Source organism: Marmota marmota, unplaced genomic scaffold (assembly GCF_001458135.2).
Source record: "Marmota marmota marmota unplaced genomic scaffold, marMar, whole genome shotgun sequence".
Classification (NCBI taxonomy): Eukaryota; Metazoa; Chordata; class Mammalia; order Rodentia; family Sciuridae; genus Marmota; species Marmota marmota.
Genome location: NW_025999982.1, coordinates 4,867,409 through 4,885,092, shown reverse-complemented (window position 1 = coordinate 4,885,092; position 17,684 = coordinate 4,867,409). Strand labels below are relative to the sequence as shown.

Here is a 17,684-nt window from a genome sequence, read left to right as displayed (position 1 = left end):
GCCCCCCACCCTTGCCAGGGCCCATCCACCCCCCACCCCCTAGAAACTGCCCTGGGCAGGGGGGCTCTGGGGCCAAAGGAGACATGGGGTTGTTCCTGGTTCAGGGCCCAGGAGGGCATCTCTGGGCCACGGGGCGTCCCATCCAGTCGGGAGGTGGAATGGGGTCTGTTAAGGGACCTAGTCCCACTGTTGCTGGAACCTTTTCCGTGGCCCTCTCCAGGTGTCCCCGACATCTACTAGTGGCCTCCAGTGAGACCGCTCCCAGCTGCTGAGGCCTCCCTGTTGGAGTCAGGGCCAGGCGTGGGGGACTGTGAGTAGCAGGTGACAAGGCTGTGTCCTCTGCCTCCCGCTCTCCCTTCACTTTCCCTAACGCTCGCCCTCCAGCTGCCCGGGGGTCTCTCCACAAGACTGGGCTTTCCTGTGATTCAGCCGGGGAGTCCCCAGCGATCACCTAGTACCAAACTCAGCACCCGGCACCCACCAGACATTCAGTTTGTGGTGAGCATCACTGTGGTTACCAGACCTCGGCCACAAACAGATGGCAAGGGACAGTCCAGCCCTGCGAGGCTAAGACCCCCAAACATACTTCCCTTCTGGCCCCTGCTGCCCTCCAGGCGCATCAGCCGCGTCCTGCCCCATAATCACACGCATCCAGGGAGCCGCCACTCAGGACTAAGCGCCGTGCCTGTTGTCACTGGGGCAGGGAGGAGGATCCCCTGTTGTGACCCTTCAGAGGTGGATCACGGGGAAAGGGAGGGCATGGGGCACACCAGGGGCCGTCAGAAGGCCCTCCTCCCAGGAGCCAGATGCCACTTGAAAGAAAGCCCACGTGGGCAAATGGAACAGTGTGAGCCACAGTCCCGCCGGCCCTGTCCACACAGAGGGACTTTGTAACTAACAGGTTCTATGAATCGGGAACCAGCACCAAGCAACTGCTTTGAAAGTTTCTTTTCTTCAACTCACCATCCCCCTGATTGAACCAGAAACACCTATCATTGCAGAAAATCTGAGAATACAGGTCCAAGAAGCAAAACATAACGCCCACACCCGGTAATTCTACCACCCAGAGATGTAGTGCCGATATCTCAGTGTCTTTTCCTTAGGTTGGTTCTCTTTCTTTCTTTTTTTTTTTTTTGTAATATTTATTTTTTAGTTGTAGTTGGACTCAATACCTTTATTTTATTTATCTATTTATATGTGGTGCTCAGGATCAGACCCAGGGCCTCACACGTGCTAGGCGAGTGCTCTACTGCTGAGCCACAACCCCAGCCCCTCCTTAGGTTGGGTTTCTAGAATTTTCCTTTCCACCTCCATCCCCGACCGCCTTATTTGACTCAGCAAAGTCCCCTGGAGTGTGCAGGGCCGAGGTGGGGCCGTCTGAGTCCTGATTTGAGGAGGCTTTTCCTCAACTCTCAAGCTGGTCCTGGGCTTCTGCCTGTGTCCAGGAAGTCAGGACAGGAGCTGAGGGACAGGAAGCCCAGCAGGGTGGGACGGGACAGGTGGTCAGAAACAGCAGCCAGCTCTCTTGGGAGGCCTCTCAGAGGCCACCTCCACCAGCGAGCCCTTCAGGCGGTCCTCCTGCACCTTGAGTGACCTGCATGACAATATCCAGGTGTTAGTGTCCCCTTGCACCTTCAGTGTGGAGGGGCCCTGGGGGTGGCCAGGGCTGAGAGGCTGCACCTGGGCTCCCTCCCCTCCCTGCAATGCTCCTGGCACTGGAAAAATGGGGCCAGGGAGGCTTTGCCCTCTGTGTCCCTCTGTGCCCCTCTGTGTCTCTTCTGCATCCTTCAGGCGCACTGAGCACTGGGCACCCTGAAGGGACACTGACTGGGACAAAGAAGCTGACGTGACCTGCCCTGAGTAGTAAAGGACACACAGGGAGAGGATGACCACAGCCGGGGATGGAGCGGGGTGGGGGCAGATCTGAGCTGGGACCTGAGCTCCAGCCTGTGAGCAGAAAGGGGGCCCTGGGCAGAGAGAGGGCCAAGACGCCGGTGGGGACAGTAAAAGAAGTCCGTCCACCTCCCCACGGCACAGCCGCCGCGGGCCAGGTGGCACTCCACCCGTCTAACACCCTGGGACTCCACCGAATGCCCCGGATGTGCCAGGGCCAGAGACACAGAGTGGGCACAGTGATGGCGTGTCCAGGGCCGATGAGGGACACAGAGGGGCAAGGGAGGTTCCTGAGTGGCTGGAGCTGGTGAGTGTGAGGGGGTTCAGGGCAGGGGGCACTGGAGAGAGGATGGCTGCTGCAAGCATTTGGATTTCACTCCTAATCCACAGGAGGTGGGAGCAGGAGGGGGACGAGCTCTCCTCCAGAAATCAAGGAAACAGAGACCGGAGGAGGACAGGCTGCAGTCAGGAGCCCCGTGTCCTGCACCCTGTCCTACCTACTCTGGGGCCACCTCCTCAGTTGGGGCCTTCCCTGCCCCACAGGAGCCAGGGCCGGACTGCAGCTGCCTTGGAGGATTCTGGGTGGGGGCGGGAGGGTGGGGGACGGCACTCACCGGGCCAGGTTCACCATGGGCTCCAGGATGTTGTGACCCAGGGCAGCGCTGCACTCCCCAAAGGAGACCCCCAGGTCCTGCAGGCAGACAGAGGGACTTGGGGAAACCGGCAGAAGGGCCAGGGACAGCTCTTGCCACCAACTATAGGCCAACCAGGGTCCGGCCCGGGCTCCCCAAACCCATCTCTGTGGGAGATGCAGCCCCCACATCTCAGCATGGCCCACATCCCCAGCAGGGCCCTGCCCTCCACCCTTCTCCACCCGGAGACATTCCGCAGAGTGCGAGTGACAGCAGGAAGACTGAGTCCCAAAGGAGGCAAGTGCTCTACCCTGAGCTACAGCCCAACCCTTTGCGGACACTTTTAACGATCAGTTATGTTTTTCGTTTCAAAAATATATCTTGGGAGACAGGCAAGGTGGTGCACACTCGTAATCCCAGTGGCTGGGGAGGCTGAGGCAGGAGGATCTCGAGTTCAAAGGCAGCCTCAGCAACAGCAAGGCCCTAAGCAGCTCAGTGAGACCCTGTCTCTAAATAAAATACAAAAGGGCTGCGGATGTGGCTCAGTGGTCGAGTGCCCCTGGGTTCAATCCCTGGTACAAATATAAATAGATACATATATATGGAATATTGAAAAATACAGTATTAAAAACTATAAACTCAAAATATAATTCAATGTTAGCATTTGGATATACATTTCCATTCCAATTTGTAGATCCCTTTATCCCTTTTAAGGGTGGGGTATGGGCTGTCTGTCACTCTATCTGGCTAAACTTTATGAATGGCTGCTTCTGTAGGCCCCAAACCGTCCCCTACCAGCCATTTCAAATGATTCAACTTTTCTTTTTCCTTTTTAGTTGTTGATGGACCTGTATTTTATTTATTTATTTATATGTGGTGCTGAGAATCAAACCCAGTGCCTCACACAGGCTAGGCAAGTGCTCTACCACCAGCCACAACCCCGGCCACAACTTTCATCTAGATTTCACATCTGGTTTTTTTTTTTTTTTTTTTTTTGGTGGTGCTGGGAACTGAACCCAGGGCCCTCCCTGGGCCTGCGAGGCGAGCACTCTACCAACTGAGCTCTGACCCCAGCCCGCTTGCGTCTGCTTTTCCAACTTCACATTACATTGCCAGCTTGCCCCACACCCTTAAATAGGGCAGAATTCTTAAAGACAGACACCAGCCTCTCATATGACTCTCCACAATTTAACCTCCAACCACTGCCAAAGGTTTGTTCTTATAAACAACACTGCAGTGAACATCCTCAGATAAACGCGGACGTTATCCTCGGGTGATCATCCTGTGTTCCCTTAGTATTTCTGACTCTTCCCTTAGAATCAAGGGCACCACCCACAGGAGAAGGTACTGCACCAGAGGATGCTCCGCTGCGTCTAAGAGGGAAATCTCCTGCCACTCGGGAGCCACCACAGTGACCCCAGATTATGAGAAATGAGAGAAGGAATGGGAAGGATATGCCGAGAGGGCTGTGTCGGGTGGGGCCAGCCATGATTTTCCCCCCTCTTTTCTTACTACTCTCTGGTTTTTCTAGAATGTGATTAAATCCCATTTGTAAATAAATGTATCCACTGTCTGCCAGTGGGCGGCTTTTGATGTAGTCTTCCTGAGGAAGGATTTCTGTCTTAAAATAAAATAAATTAGAAGGGTGTATGCTAATTAGAGAGCAGAGATAAATTTAAGATTTGATTGGGAATTTTAAGGGAAGCTTTTAAAGCCTTTTGACTCTGAAGGTTTTTTTCCCTTTAATTTTTTATGTTGTAGGGTTATTGTGTGGGGACTTGCTAATTCCACGGTCAGGTTCAACATCACGCCCTTCACAGCCTGGGAGTTGGGCCTGCAGTGGCCCAGGGTGGGTGGGAGGTGGAGGTGGTCCACTCCGACCCCGGGGCCAAGGCAGGAAAGGGCACAGGCCAGTTGACCCCTGTTCATTAAGTGCTGGGGAGGCGTCCACTCAGTCCAGGTGGAGAGACAGGTCGCTGCCTGGGTGCTCACCTGGGCCAGCTGCCGCCCAGCTTCAGTGGGCACTTGGCGCTCCTCCTCACAGTCCATCTTGTTTCCCAGGAGAAGAACGACTGCTTGGCCCGACCCTTCATCCTGTCAGAGAATGAGCTCCTCAGCCCCCTCAGGGAAGGCCAGGCCAGGCCCCCAGACATGCAATGGCCATGCCCAGCTCGAAGCTCCCAGAGGCTGATGGGGTGCCCTCCCAGGTGTCTCCCTGTCCACATCACACCTACCTCCTTCCCACCTGCACCCTCCCCCCATCCGCAGAGGGTCTGCTCCTCCTCTCTGCCTGCAAACATCTTACCTGCTTTCTAAGGCCAAACTCAAGGGCACCTCCTCCAGGAAGCACTCCCAGATTGCTCCTACCCAATGCCACTTTCTTCCTGCCTGTGCTTGGTCACACAGGCTGCCCTGGCACATTCCCTAACTAGTTCATTAATAATAATAACAAGAATAACTTCTGATAACTGAGTGCTTGCTGTATATACCAGGTGCTGTGCTGAAAGCGATTCTATTTTATTAGTCTTCAGAGCGCCCTGATGAGAAAAGCCAGGAAATGGAAGTTCAGAGAGGTTAAGTTGATGGTCCAAAGTCACAGAGTTGGGGTGGGGTAGTTGGGATTCAAAGCTAAGTCCTGTCAGGCCCAGAGTCCAGGTCCCCTCCTCATGCTTTACCTTATCCTGCTTCTCCTCACTAACTAGAAACTTTGGAAGAGAAGCAGCATGTCTCCCTGCATGTGGGTCACACATTAGCTCATACGCATTGCAGAGTTCCAGGATATGTGTAACAAGTATTTTGGAGAAAAAAAACTAGAGACGTGTGAACAGAGGAATTTTCACATCATCCTCAGGTGTTAGGAAGAAGACATCACAAACAGAGCTGCTGTGTACAGAGAAGAAATGCTCATAGGATAAAGGAAGCAGTTTGGTTTGGAGGCTGTACTATGTGGTTGTGGTTTCTTTGTACTACTGCACTCCCTGCTCATCCAGTCACATACCATCAGTGAGTGGTGTCACTCACAGGACTGTGGTGTCATTTGTAACCCTGGGAGAAAAGGAGAAGAGGACAGGATGCAAGCTTCCTAAAGATTCTAAAATGCGGAACCAGCTCTGCCAGCTGTGTGCTCACCTGTAGACAGTCCATCCAGTAGCGCACGTGGGCAAAACTCTCCTGGGAGGTGACATCATACATGAGCACCACCCCGTCAGCCTTGCGGAGCAGCTGTCGTGTCAAGCTGTGGTACCTGCCCGGAGAGCCTGCGTGAGACCACATTAGCTACGGCTCCCAGGCCCTGGCCTTCAGGCCTCGCCACGCCCTCTGCAAAGCGGGCCCCTGACCTGTTCAGCCCAAAGAGAGAGTGCGTCTGCTTCCCTCCCACACACCAGGCTGTAGTGCCAGTGGTTCACGTTTCAAAGGATACAAGGGCACCTCCAGGAACCCTCCCTCCCCAGCCCACCCTGCGGCCACCAGCGCCCCCCCACCCAGCCCCTCCCCAGGGCAAGCAGGATACCAGGGTCTTAAGATTTTTCCAGAGGGTGTGTGTGTGTGTGTGTGTGTTGTGGTGCTGGCACCTGGGGTGCTCTACACTGAGCTACATCCCAGCCCTTTTATTTTTTATTTTCATTTTTAATTTCCTATTTATTTATTTATTTTGGGGGGCACCAGGGATTGAACTCAGGGGCACCTGACCCACGCTCCTTCCCAGGTCCCCAGCACTTTTTATTTTTAATTTAGAGACAGGGTCTCTCTGACTTGCTTGGCACCTCGCCATTGCTGAGGCTGGCTTTGAACTTGGATCCTCCTGCCTCAACCTCTGGAGCCGCTGGGATTACACGCATACACCACCGTGCCCAGCTTAGTTTTTATTTTGAGACAGAGTCTCACTGACTTGCCCAGGCTGGCCTCGAACTTGCCACCCTCTTCCCTCAGCCTCTTGAGTGGTTGGGATTACAGGCCTGTACCATCATGCCCAGCTTTCCAGGGGTAGTTTATGTGCACACACACACACACACACGCATGCACACAGACGTGCACACAGACACACACAGACACACACCTTTTCCCATTTTACACAAACACAGGGTATCCTGGTGCATCTAAGGCCTTGGGTTTGAGCCCCAGGATGAAAAAAAAAAAAACTAGCATAAAACCCTCATCATACTCATTAATGTTTAGTGTCCTGCGTTTGTTTTTTCCAGTTAACAAGACAAGATGTCTGAGATATTTCCCTGTCTCTACATACAGTCCTCCGTCTTTTTTGGAGTTGTGTAGTGTTCTAGGGCATGGACTGACCCTAATTCACTTAACCAGTCCACTGTTGATGGACATTTAGGTTTCCAAGGTGAGTTTTTGGTTATTGTTTGTTTGTTTGTCTTGGGTACCAAGAATTGAACCCACGGGTGCTTCGCCACTGAGCCACATCCCCAGCTCTTTTCATTTTTTATTTTGAGTCAGGGCCTTCTAAATTGCTGAGGGTCTCACTAAGATGCGGAGGCTGGCCTTGAACTCTCAATCCTCCTGCCTCAGCCTCCTGAGCTGCTGGGATTACAGGTGTGTGCCGCCATGCCTGGCTGTGTCCAGGGTTTTGTGACATAAATGACGTGGCTATAAACAGTCCCTTTGTTACAGTCATGTAGATGATGTGTATATAAATTTATAATTTATAGCATGGGTTTCTAGAGGGGGAACTGCAGAGTCAAACCACACGCGCCTTTTAGGTGATGATCCTATTGCCTCGGTGTAAAGTGGGAGGCCAGGTATCCAGAAGGACAGGTGATCAGGTGGCTGTCTCCTGAGGGTGGCGTTGGGACAGCCCTAACCCATGTCCTGCAGGCCCAGGGGCCTCTGGGTTGGCCCCTCCTCCCTGGCTTGGGCCTGACCCACACTCCTTCCCTGACATCCCGAATCCCTCCTGGGCGGCCTCTCTGGCCCAGGTCGACGGGGCTGCCCTCCACCCCCTCCGCACACCCAGGTCCCTGACAACCGACACAGACAGAGCCGCTACCTCTCCTGGCCAGCCGTGTCCCAGAGCTGCAGCGCAAAGCACTTGTTGTCCACCATCAGGGTTTTGATCCGAAAATCCACTCCTAGGAAATAGAGCAGGGCGAGGCCTACCTCAGGGACCGCCTGGACTCTAGCCCAGACCTGCCCCAAGAGACACCCATGCCTGCCCCCAGCCTGGCTGCCGGGTTTCCACTGCGCTCTCAAGTCCCCGAGCCTCACAGGCCACCGTAGACAGGCACCTGGGGGGCAGAGGACGGAGCCCTGGCCTTGGGGATGATGGATGGGGCCATCTCTGTGCCGGCTGTGTGACCTCAGGCCGGTCACTGCCTTCCTCTGAGCCTCGCTCTCATCCTCACGGCAGGGGGTTGGGGAAGGTACGAGGCTACGTGGAAGGCGCAGCCGGGTGGCGAGTTGTTCTCATGGTCCTTTCTGGTCTCCGCTCCCCCTAGTCACAGTTCCAGTCTCTCCATGAGAGGGCGGGGTGGGGGGAGACGGAACATCCCAGGGAGGGTTAGAGTCGTCGGGTGCCCCTTCCTGCCAAGCCCTGCACCTCAAGGAAACCCGGTGGGTAGGGGAGAGGCAGCCCGGGGGCAGGGCAGCTCTGTCCCTGTCCTGCCCACCTTCCTGTGGGGCACGGAGGCCCCGGCCTGCTCCCAGGCGGGGATCTCCTAACGCTGGCCATGCCCGGCTCAGACCTGAGGGGCAGCCACCCTGCTGCAGGTCTCTCCCATGAGATCCACAGGCACCTGCAGCCCCTCCCTCTCCCCCACTCTCCACCTGGCGCTGGGAGGAGCAGCTGCCCGCGGTCACTTCTGTCTTTTTTCCCTCTCCGTCAACCCCGAGGAGTTGTTCTTCTTCTTATTATTTTGGTACCAGGGATTGAACCCGGGGTGCCTTACCACTGAGCTACAGCCCCAGCCTTTTTAAAATTTTGAGGTGGGGTCTCTCTAAACTGGCCTTGAACTTGCAATCCTCCTGCCTCAGCCTCCTGCGATGCTGCAGTCACAGAGAGGTGCCCCGCGACCAGCTGCAGCCTGCTCTAGCTCCACTGATTTAGTGGACACTTCCTCTCCCATAATGACGGGAGGTCCAGGCCTGAGGAGGGCAGTTGTTGAAAGGAACAAGATGCCCATGGAGACGCTGGGTGCGCTGTAGGTGGCCAGTAATTAGTAGTTTAGGGGATTCATGATGGTGGCCTTCTAGTCCCTGGGACCCCACTTCACATCAGGCAAGCCTGCCACAGGTCCCCCCTCCCTCCCGAGGACATTGCATCCCACCAGCTCCCCACGTGAGGATCTTGGGCGGAGAAAGGCTCGAGAGCGTGTCCTGGGCCCCTTTTGTGAAAGGGCGGTCTGTAAGCCACCAGCCCGACATGACATTGTCTTCCCTTGTGCTCGCCCTGGCCTGACATGAGGGCGTGTAGGGCTCCCATCTTTGTCCCCCAGCAGGTCTCCCTTTCATTCCCACAAGCTCTCTTTTCTGTCACTCTATGCCACGCTCCATGGCCAGCTATCCAGAGTCTTAGGATGGGGAGACTTTGGTTCCAGAAAGTGCTTTGGGACACCTCATTTGCAGAATTAGACTTTATCAAACATTTACTTATAATAATAACAATGGCTAACATTTTCCTGAGCACTTAGTATGTGCCAGGCATTGTTCTTGGAGCTGTTAATTTACTAATCCTTCAACCACCACAGGCAGTGGTGTCTGTGTCTGTCATGCAGATGAGGATTTGTGGGCTCTGAAGGAATTATGGCTTAGATCTGGAATGGGTCCCCACAGGCATGTCTCGGAGGCTTGGTTCCCAGCCTGGCACGCTTGGGAGGTGGTGGAAACCTCGGGGAGGTCTTCTGGTCACTGCGATCATGCCTTGAAGGGGAGAGGGGGACCCCAGCCCCTCCTTTTCCTTTTTTTGACACCAGGGATTGAACTCGGGGGCACTGAGCCCACTGACCACTGAGCCCCGTCCCCAGCCCTATTTTGTATTTTATTTGGAGACAGGGTCTCGCTGAGTGGCTTAGCACCTCGCTGTTGCTGAGGCTGGCTTTGAACTTGTGATCCTCCTGCCTCAGCCTCCTGAGCAGCTGGGATTACAGGTGTGCACCACCTCCCCTGGCTCTTTTCCTTTCTTTTGTTTTCCCACCACGAGATCAGCGGTCTAGCTCCAGAACAGACTTCCTACCTCGATGCACCTCATCACAGACCCAAAGGCAAATGGGGCTACCCGACCATGGATGGACACCTCCAAGCCATGAGATTACAAGTCGATTATCGCAGATGTTTGTTAGAGTGGCAGAAAGCAGGCACAGGGGGTTGATTAATGGGCCCAAGTTCACTTCCCTGGTAAGTGGCAGAGCCAGGATTTGAAGGCAGACACCTGTGTGCCTTCTCGGCCACATCTACAAGTGGATTCTATGCGGGAGCCTCAACTTGCCCCAGGGGACCTCCTGCTGGAACAGGCAGGCTGGCCTGGGGCTGGCTGTGATGGGTCCAGCTGGCCCTGCAGCGGCTGCCCATGGCCACGTGGGTGGAGCTGGGCTTGTGCTCACCCTCCACAGCGCTGCACCTAAATTGCAGGGTGCTTTGTTGATGGGCACATTATAAGCTAATCAGATCAATGCAGAAAAAGCAAATTACCTGTAATTAGGGACGATTAGTGAAATACTAAGATCATGCCCACATAGAACAAGGTCGAACGCTGGGCCCGTGGCCAGGGCACAACCTGCTGCCTCCTCGCCGGGGGCTGGCTCTGGGCCTGCTCCAGCTCCCCGTCCCTGACCCTGGGTCTGCCCTCCCCGGCGGGGCCCTTACCCACGGTCGCTGCCAGCCCCGTGGCGAAGGCGTTCTGGTGCAGAAGGTACAGGAAGGAGGTCTTGCCCACGTTGGAGTCGCCCAGGAAGATGACGTGGAAGAGGTACTCGGGGTCAGCTGGAGGCCCGCCGGCCGGGGAGTCCCCCGGGGATGGGGTCAGCCCAGCCTCCCCGGAGTCGGATCCCAGGTCCTCAGGCCTGCTCCCGGCCCTTGGCTCCCCGGCCCTAGAGGGGCCTGCTTCTCTTTCCGCCAGAGCAGCTGTGGCTGGGGACCCGGGTTGCGCTTCTCTCTCAGCCAGCTCGGGGCCTGGTCGAGGGGACTCTAGGGACCCTGCAGCAGCCCTGGGCGGAGGGTCCCCTGGAGGGGACAGCTGTCCAGGAGCAGGGGCTGCCACAGGAGTCTGGGGTAGGTCAGCGGGGAGAGGGGCACGCGGAGGCTCCTGCTGGGGGGACTCGGGATGCCCAGTTTCCAGGCCAGGAGCCTCAGCTGCCTGCGCGGAACCAGGGTCCTGCCGGCTGCGGTCCGCTGGTTTTCCTGCCTCAGCCTTGGGCTCCTCTTCCAGCCTCCGGAGAGGGGAGGCAGGTAGCCCGTCTGGCCTGAGGGCCTGGCCAGGAGCCTCTCTTAGCCCCCCAGGGTGGCCCTGCCCCAGCTCCTCTGTGGGAGACTGACCCACTGACCGCAGGCCCCAGGAGGGTTCCGTTGGCCCCTCTGGGAGGGCCACAGCCCCCTGGGGGGCACGCTCGGCCTCCAAAGGAATGAGCACCCGGAGGGCAGCTGCCACCAGGCTCCCTGACCCCCCAGCTGGGGCTCCCGGACTCCAGGGGAGGGGGGCCTTGGGGCTGGGTCCTAGCTCAGTGTCGGGTTCCAGGCCTTGGGGCTTCACAGGACGCTCTAGACCAAGGTCCTGCTCCTCTGGGTCAATTCCAGAGGATGGCTCCTGACCAAATGGCAAAGCGTGTGACTTGGAGAGGGAGATCTGCCTGACCACGCGGGGTGTCTGGGGGCCTGCGGCGTCTCTTGGGGTTGGGGGTGGGCTCCAGGAGAGCTGCAGGGCTTTGGGGGGAGGGCTGCTGAAGTTCAGGAGCTGGCCCCAGTCATCGTTGTCCCCAAACAGCCCAGGCAGGGGCAGCTCCTCCGGGGAGATCGCTGGAGGGCTTGGGGCCTTCTCAGGTGAACGGGGGACACTGGAAAGGACGTGGGGCAGTGAAGTCAGGGGAAGGTCAGGTGCGGACGGTCACCCCACTCCCGCCTGCCTACCAACCCATCCAGTGCATGTCCCATGACTGTCCCCTCCAGTGCTGGCTCAGGCACCTCCCTACCTGGCCATGTCCCTCCCACTCACCAAGCCCTCATCCCAAGGCCCACAAGAAGCCTGACCTCCTCCAGCAGCACGCTAGGCCGTGTGCATGTGCGTGTGTGTGTGAGTGTGTGTGCATGCACATGTGCCCTGCACACACGTGTCTTAATCCCATTGTGTGATGTTGGGCACAAGTCTTTCACTTTCCTGTGCCTCAGTTTGCTCAGCTGAGAAATGGGCACGGTCATCTCGGCTCGGCAGGGTTGCGTGAGCATCAGGGAGGGAGGTGTGTTGCATGCCGACCAGAGCCTTAGAGAACAGAGTCCCCCTCCCTTGCCCCCCTCCCCTGTCCCAGGACAGCCACTTGCCTGGGTTCCTCCTCTATCTGCCAGGACACTCGGCCCCTGGCAGCATCCAGGTGTCTCCTGGTGACCTGCAACTGACCCCGCATCTCCTCCAGCTGCCCAGCCAGGTCCTGCTTGGCCTCCTGAAGCTGCCGGTTCTCTGAGTCGGCCTCCTGCTGCGTGTCACTGAGGTGATGGAGCCGGGCCTCCAGCTGCACAGGGGGAGGGGCAGAGGCACAGTGGCCCTCCAGGGCAGCCAGAAGTCTCCCCAGGCCATGGGGACAACCCCCTGCCACCCCATGGCCCAAGCTCCAGGAGACCAGCTGAAAACACAGGATGTGGGGTGGGGGTGCCTCTCAATGGCCTCACCGTCTCCCTTGTCATCCACACAGGGACATGTGACATACAGGGCATGGAGGAGGGGAAGGCCCGTGTCAAACAGGCACACCTGCCTGGGCTCGAGAGCCCCATGGCTGCTCCATCTGGGCTTCGAGGGCTCTTGACCCAATGGCAAATCATGGGGCTCAGATGAAGAATTGCGTGACCATAGGGAGTGGAAGGTAGGACTCTCACAACGGCTTCCAGGACCCTGCAGTCTCCCCAACACCCCCTGTTATGTCTCTGCCTTCCTTTCCTAGTGCTGTCCCCTCCCTCAGTCTGTCCCAGCTCACAGGTCTGCTTCTCAGTCCTTGCACATTCCTACCTCAGGGCCTTTGCACTTGCCACTCCCTCTGCCTGGACTGCTCTTCCCCCAGTTACCACAAGGCTCAGCCCACAATTCTTCCGGTCTGTACTCCAATGTCATCATCTGAGGGAGGCCTTCCTTGACACCCCTCTAACTCATTTAAAATTCCCCAACCTTCCAGCCCCCTTCCCTGCTTTACTCCTCCTCAGCACTCACCCATCTCTCTCGTGTTCTATCATATTGTACCTGTGCATTTTGTCCCTGTCCCCTTGACTACATGGTACCTCCACAGGCAGGGGTCTGTCTCTCGTGTTCCTCAAAATCTAGAGCAGCGTCTAGCACATCATAGGTGCCCATTAAGGAACCGTGGGGTGGAGGGAAGAATGGCGGGGGGTGGGGGGTGCAGGGTGCAAGATAAAATGGCCCCTTGAGGCTCAGAGATGTTAAGCACCCGCAGAGGTCACTCAGCTGACGATGCAGAGGAGATGAACTTCCACCTGGTCACCAGGCTTCTCCAACAACAAGACCTTGTGTTTGTCCAGTGCTTTCCCAGTTCAAAGCACCTTCCCATCTACTACCTCATCTGACCCAATGCGCCTTCCTAGGGGACACCCTGGACGCAGCCACCCATTTTACAGGTGGAGAGACGGAGGCCAGGAGAAGCCATTTCCTCAGGTTTGCATGGATCTTCACTGGAGGACGCTCAGGGGTCTGAGCCTGGACCTCGTGATGGAGCTCAGAGCTCCACTTGCTGCTTATCTCAGAACAGGCCCAGGACACTCTTTCCCAGGGGCTGTGCTTGTGGGGGAGCCCAGGTGGCCCAGTGAATCCTCAGAGTGGGGTGGTGGCTCCAGGCTGACCTGTCCAGTCAGGATCAGGGAGCCCGGAGAGCAGGCCCATCAAGATGGGTGTCAGAGTCTGGGACTCCTCATCGGGGGGGCGTCTGCACGTCCCTGTCACTCACCTCCCTCTGGCCCTCGGCCAGCTTCTGCACCTCTTGCTCCTTGGCCTCCAGGACCTCCTGCATCTGGGAGCTGAGGGCCAGGCCCCGGGAGTCGCTCTGTGGAGAAGACGGCTCAGCCCTGCCCTGAGACTCCCAGAGCCAACGGGCTGGGCGGCCTTCCCAACGCGTGGCCCCCACCCGGCCCCAGACTCGGAGGCCAGGGGGCCCCAAGAGTGTTCTCAGGATCCCCAGGTTGCACAACAGGAGGCCGAGACCCAGAGAAGGGAGCTGGCCCTGGAGACAGCAGCTCTGCGCTCCCAGTGCCCAGCCAGGGCAGGGTGGCCAGGCGGTGGCCAGGCGGTGCCCACCTCGGCCTGCAGCTGCCGCTTCTCCCTGCTGATCTGCTGCTCCATCTCCTCATAGAGCCGGCGCACCTCGCGGTGGTGGTCGGAGTCACGCCTGGAGGGGGGCAGGAGGCGGGCACCGGGACCCTCAGCACCTGGGGGACCCTGCTGCCGGGGCAGACGGATCCAGGGTCCAGCCTGTCCTACCACTGGCCTCACCCTTCCAGCAGTCACGGTCCCTTGTCACCCTGGGAACAGCCATCTGAGCACTTTAACACGGGTTACTCCCCCGTCACCAAGATACTGGCTCCCCCAGGCCCTGTCACATGGTCCCTGTGGCCCCATCGTTGGTCCCACCTTCCTCGGTCAACAACCCCTGCCCCTCCTCAGACCCTCTGGCAGGGTGACCTTGCCAGCCCTCGCGCTCGACTCACCACACACTCTGCAGTCTGGGTGAGTGGCCACCCTGGAGCTGAGCTGGGGTGTTCCTGGAGCTGGGTTGGGGGTGTCCCTGGATTGGGCTGGGGGTGACCCTGCAGCTGGGCTGGGGGTGTCTCTGGACTGGGCTGGGGGTGACCCTGGGGCTGGGCTGGGGGTGTCCCTGGACTGGGCTGGGGGAGTCCCGGCACCAGACACACTGCCACTCTCCCCTGCAGAAGGATGGACTGTCCTCCCAGGCTGCCTGAAGCCCTGGCCCCAGCGCAGCCCGAGGCCTGCCCTAGGAGGAGCGGGATTGGACTCCATCCAACAGGGAGCCTGTGGGGACGAGCGCAGGTCCCCAGTCACTCACTTCCTCAGGGTCAGCTCCAGCGCCTCCCGGTCGGCCCGGACCTCCTGCAGGCGGCCGCTCACCCTGGCCAGGAAGGCCTCGAAGTTGCCCGCCAGCTGGGGCTCCTCCTGCCGCAGCTTCCCCCACAGCTGCCAGAGCTCCGCCTGCCTGGGGAGGGGAGGCCACCAGAGCTCAGGGACGAGGGGCCAGGCAGCAGGGGACCCTGCTCCTCAGTGTTCCTGGCAACAACACCCCCAGAGCCTTGGGCAGCAACTCCAGCCACAGCCTTCAAGGCACAACTCAAACGTCACCTCCTCCAGGAACCTGTCCCGGAGGCGCCCTCTCCCCCGTCCTCATGACTGTGAGCCAGGGCGTCCATCGGCCTCCCCTCTTCTCCCACTCTGGAGCTGTGTGATCTTCTGCAAATCACACCCTCTCTGGGCCCACTTGTAAATGGGGAGGGCAATACCGCCTGGCAAGGTCACTGGGGAGTGAGAGACTCACCCTGAGCGCACAGCGCAGGTCCTGGCACACGGCGGGCACTCAGCAAACTCTGCTTCACGAGGATTGTTAATTAAGTCGTGAAGACAGACGCCAGAGGGCGGGAGCCCAGGCCAAGCTGCCAAGTGGGTAAACGGCTCCCGTTCTACCTGCCCTGCCGGCCTACACCCGAGGTCCCACCCTCCAAGTGCCAGATGTGAGGGATCTTGTCCTCACAGAGCCCCGTGGATGGGGTGAGCGAACCTGAGGGAGTGGGGGGCTCTGAGGGTCCCCGAGGCACCTGGAGGGTGTGGAGGGGGCATTTTCTCTCTGAGCAGGAGAGATGCGCTCCCAGCACTCACGGGAGGCTGACACCCCAACCTCTGGGCGGGGAAGGTGACCCCGGGCATCCTCTGCACAGGCTTCAACCCCACAGCAGCTTCCCCATTGGACAACCAGGGGACAGAGGTCAGAGGTCAGCCACCCCGTGGTCACAAGCCGGCAAGTGACCAGGCTGGATCTGCACCCAGCTTGCGTCTTTGGCTCTGTGTCCAGGACCGCCCTCACCCCCACCAGTGGCCTTACTCAGGAAGGGCGTGGCTGGTCCCCAGCTGCCCCATGAGGGCAAGGAATGCCTCCCTCTCCTCAGCGTCCGCCTCCTCCAGCGCAGGGAAGCTGGTGGCCACGGACACCCGAGCGGGCAGCGGCCGCCTTCTGCGGAGCCTCTGGGTGCTCAGGCTGGAGCCAAAGAGGGTTCCTGTGGAACAAAGGGGAGTAGGTGGGTGGGCCCTGGCCCCCACCCCGCCCCTCTCCAGCCCTTGAGGGAGGACTGTTCCTGTGCCGGTCACATTTATACATTCTGTGTTCCTCTTGCAACCTCGGCAGTCCACTGAACGTAGGCACTGGCCATCTTACAGGTCACCTGACACTCAGAGACACCCAAAGACCTGCTGGAATTCACACCGAAGCTCTGGAAGCCAACAGATTGTTTGTGCGCTCCGTCGAAGGATATTTACTGAGCACCTACTCTGTGCTGGTGTCTAAATTAGGCAAAAGCCCATCCCTGGCAGAGCTGACCTTCTAGCCAAGGTTGAAAAGCAAACTTGCCCGACTCTCTTCCGCTCTTAGCTTCCCAATCACCAGAACTTGAGCAGCCACCTCCCGGGCCGGCCTCAGCCAGGAATGCAAACCCCTAGCCTTCCTCTCTGCTCTCCTCCAAGCTCTGAGTCACCCCCTGGTCCTGGAGCTCTGGAGGGCTGTGAGGACACTGAAGGCCGAGGGACTCGGAGGAGGACATCGCCCCCTCCATTCCCTGGGCCAGAAGTTTTCTGCTTCGTAGAAGCGTGACCTCAGCTCTCTGAGTCCTGTTAGGCTCATCTTGAGAGGCAGGTGCTTAGGGACCCTGCCCAGTCAGGGGGCCCCACCCTCTAAATGCCCTGGGGCCTAGAATTCCCTTCACCAAAGCAGGCACTGTCACCTCCCTCAGGTGGACACCTGCCTGTGGCCTAAGTGCAGATGGGAGGTTTTAACGGATCCCTGAGGAGAGGCCTTCTGGGCATGTGCAGCGGAGTACCCTGAACTGCTGGGCATGGGAGGGGGGCACTGTGATGGGGTGGACCAGCCACCGGACAGGTGGTTGGCACACCTCTGGGGAAGTCCCCCGGGGCCCTCCCAGGTCAGACGTACTGAGTCCAGAGCTGAATTCTTCCAGGGAGAGGCGGCCCCTCTGCTCCACGTCCACCCAGTCGAAGATCATCTGTGGCTCCTCCTGGCTGGCCAGGAAACTGAACTTGGCGTCCTGGAGGGAAGGCATGAGTGGGCGGCTGTTCCCACAGCGAGGGGCTGCGGGTCCCCCTCCCAAAACAGGGGGTGCTGTCTCCAGCCCCCTCCCCATCCCTGTTTCAGAGTTCTCCCAACCCCCGACCCAGGGCTGCCCAGGGCTCCCAGCATCACCCCGGGCAGCTGCAGCAGGCCCCAAGCCTTTTCCCTCTCTCCCTCCAAAATCCAGTCTCATCTGTTTTGAGTCCCAGCCCTTCAGGACCTCGATAAAGGACAGCCACTAATCCTCCCCAGACGTGTTCCTCAATGTCTAAAAATTATCTGAAACTGGAAAACAAGTCACAAAGGTAGATAGCATATCCTCACAGTGTCACAGAGGATCGAGGGCCACCCACACTTCTTCCAGACTAGGAGGTGGACTTAGTTCAAGTCATGGGACTGACTACATGAAGTCACAGGTCATCATGTAGATTTTATCCAGGAGACACATAAATAATTTTTATCTGATGGAACAGAAAACTCCAAGATTTATGGCCTGTTGAACATTAACCAGCTTTTAAAAATCCAACTCAGCAATCTGGTTCTAATGCTTCTGTTTAATTGCATAACTATTTTAATGTGCTTTGAATCATTCCTGACCTTAATTAATGAGTTAAGTCTCTGATATGAAGTTCTTTGTTTTTTTTTTTTTTTTTTTTTTTTT

The 17,684-nt window shown here is 57.8% G+C and overlaps 1 protein-coding gene across 2 annotated transcripts in view; it reads right to left on the bottom strand.

The window, feature by feature from the left end:
* Positions 1 to 933: 933 nt before the first annotated feature.
* Positions 934 to 17,684, bottom strand: part of Rab44 (RAB44, member RAS oncogene family) — a 30,913-nt gene continuing 14,162 nt past the window's right edge. For both annotated transcript variants that reach the window (XM_015487657.2, XM_048805208.1), the window contains exons 3-14: positions 16,889 to 17,000; positions 15,788 to 15,959; positions 14,744 to 14,890; positions 13,978 to 14,068; positions 13,631 to 13,726; positions 12,006 to 12,193; positions 10,341 to 11,524; positions 7,531 to 7,612; positions 5,655 to 5,769; positions 4,518 to 4,619; positions 2,508 to 2,584; positions 934 to 1,594 (exon numbers count right to left, since the gene is read on the bottom strand). In XM_015487657.2, coding sequence (XP_015343143.1) covers positions 1,504 to 1,594; positions 2,508 to 2,584; positions 4,518 to 4,619; positions 5,655 to 5,769; positions 7,531 to 7,612; positions 10,341 to 11,524; positions 12,006 to 12,193; positions 13,631 to 13,726; positions 13,978 to 14,068; positions 14,744 to 14,890; positions 15,788 to 15,959; positions 16,889 to 17,000 — 2,457 coding nt within the window. In that variant the 3' untranslated portion in view covers positions 934 to 1,503. The remainder of the gene's footprint in view (positions 1,595 to 2,507; positions 2,585 to 4,517; positions 4,620 to 5,654; positions 5,770 to 7,530; positions 7,613 to 10,340; positions 11,525 to 12,005; positions 12,194 to 13,630; positions 13,727 to 13,977; positions 14,069 to 14,743; positions 14,891 to 15,787; positions 15,960 to 16,888; positions 17,001 to 17,684) is intronic.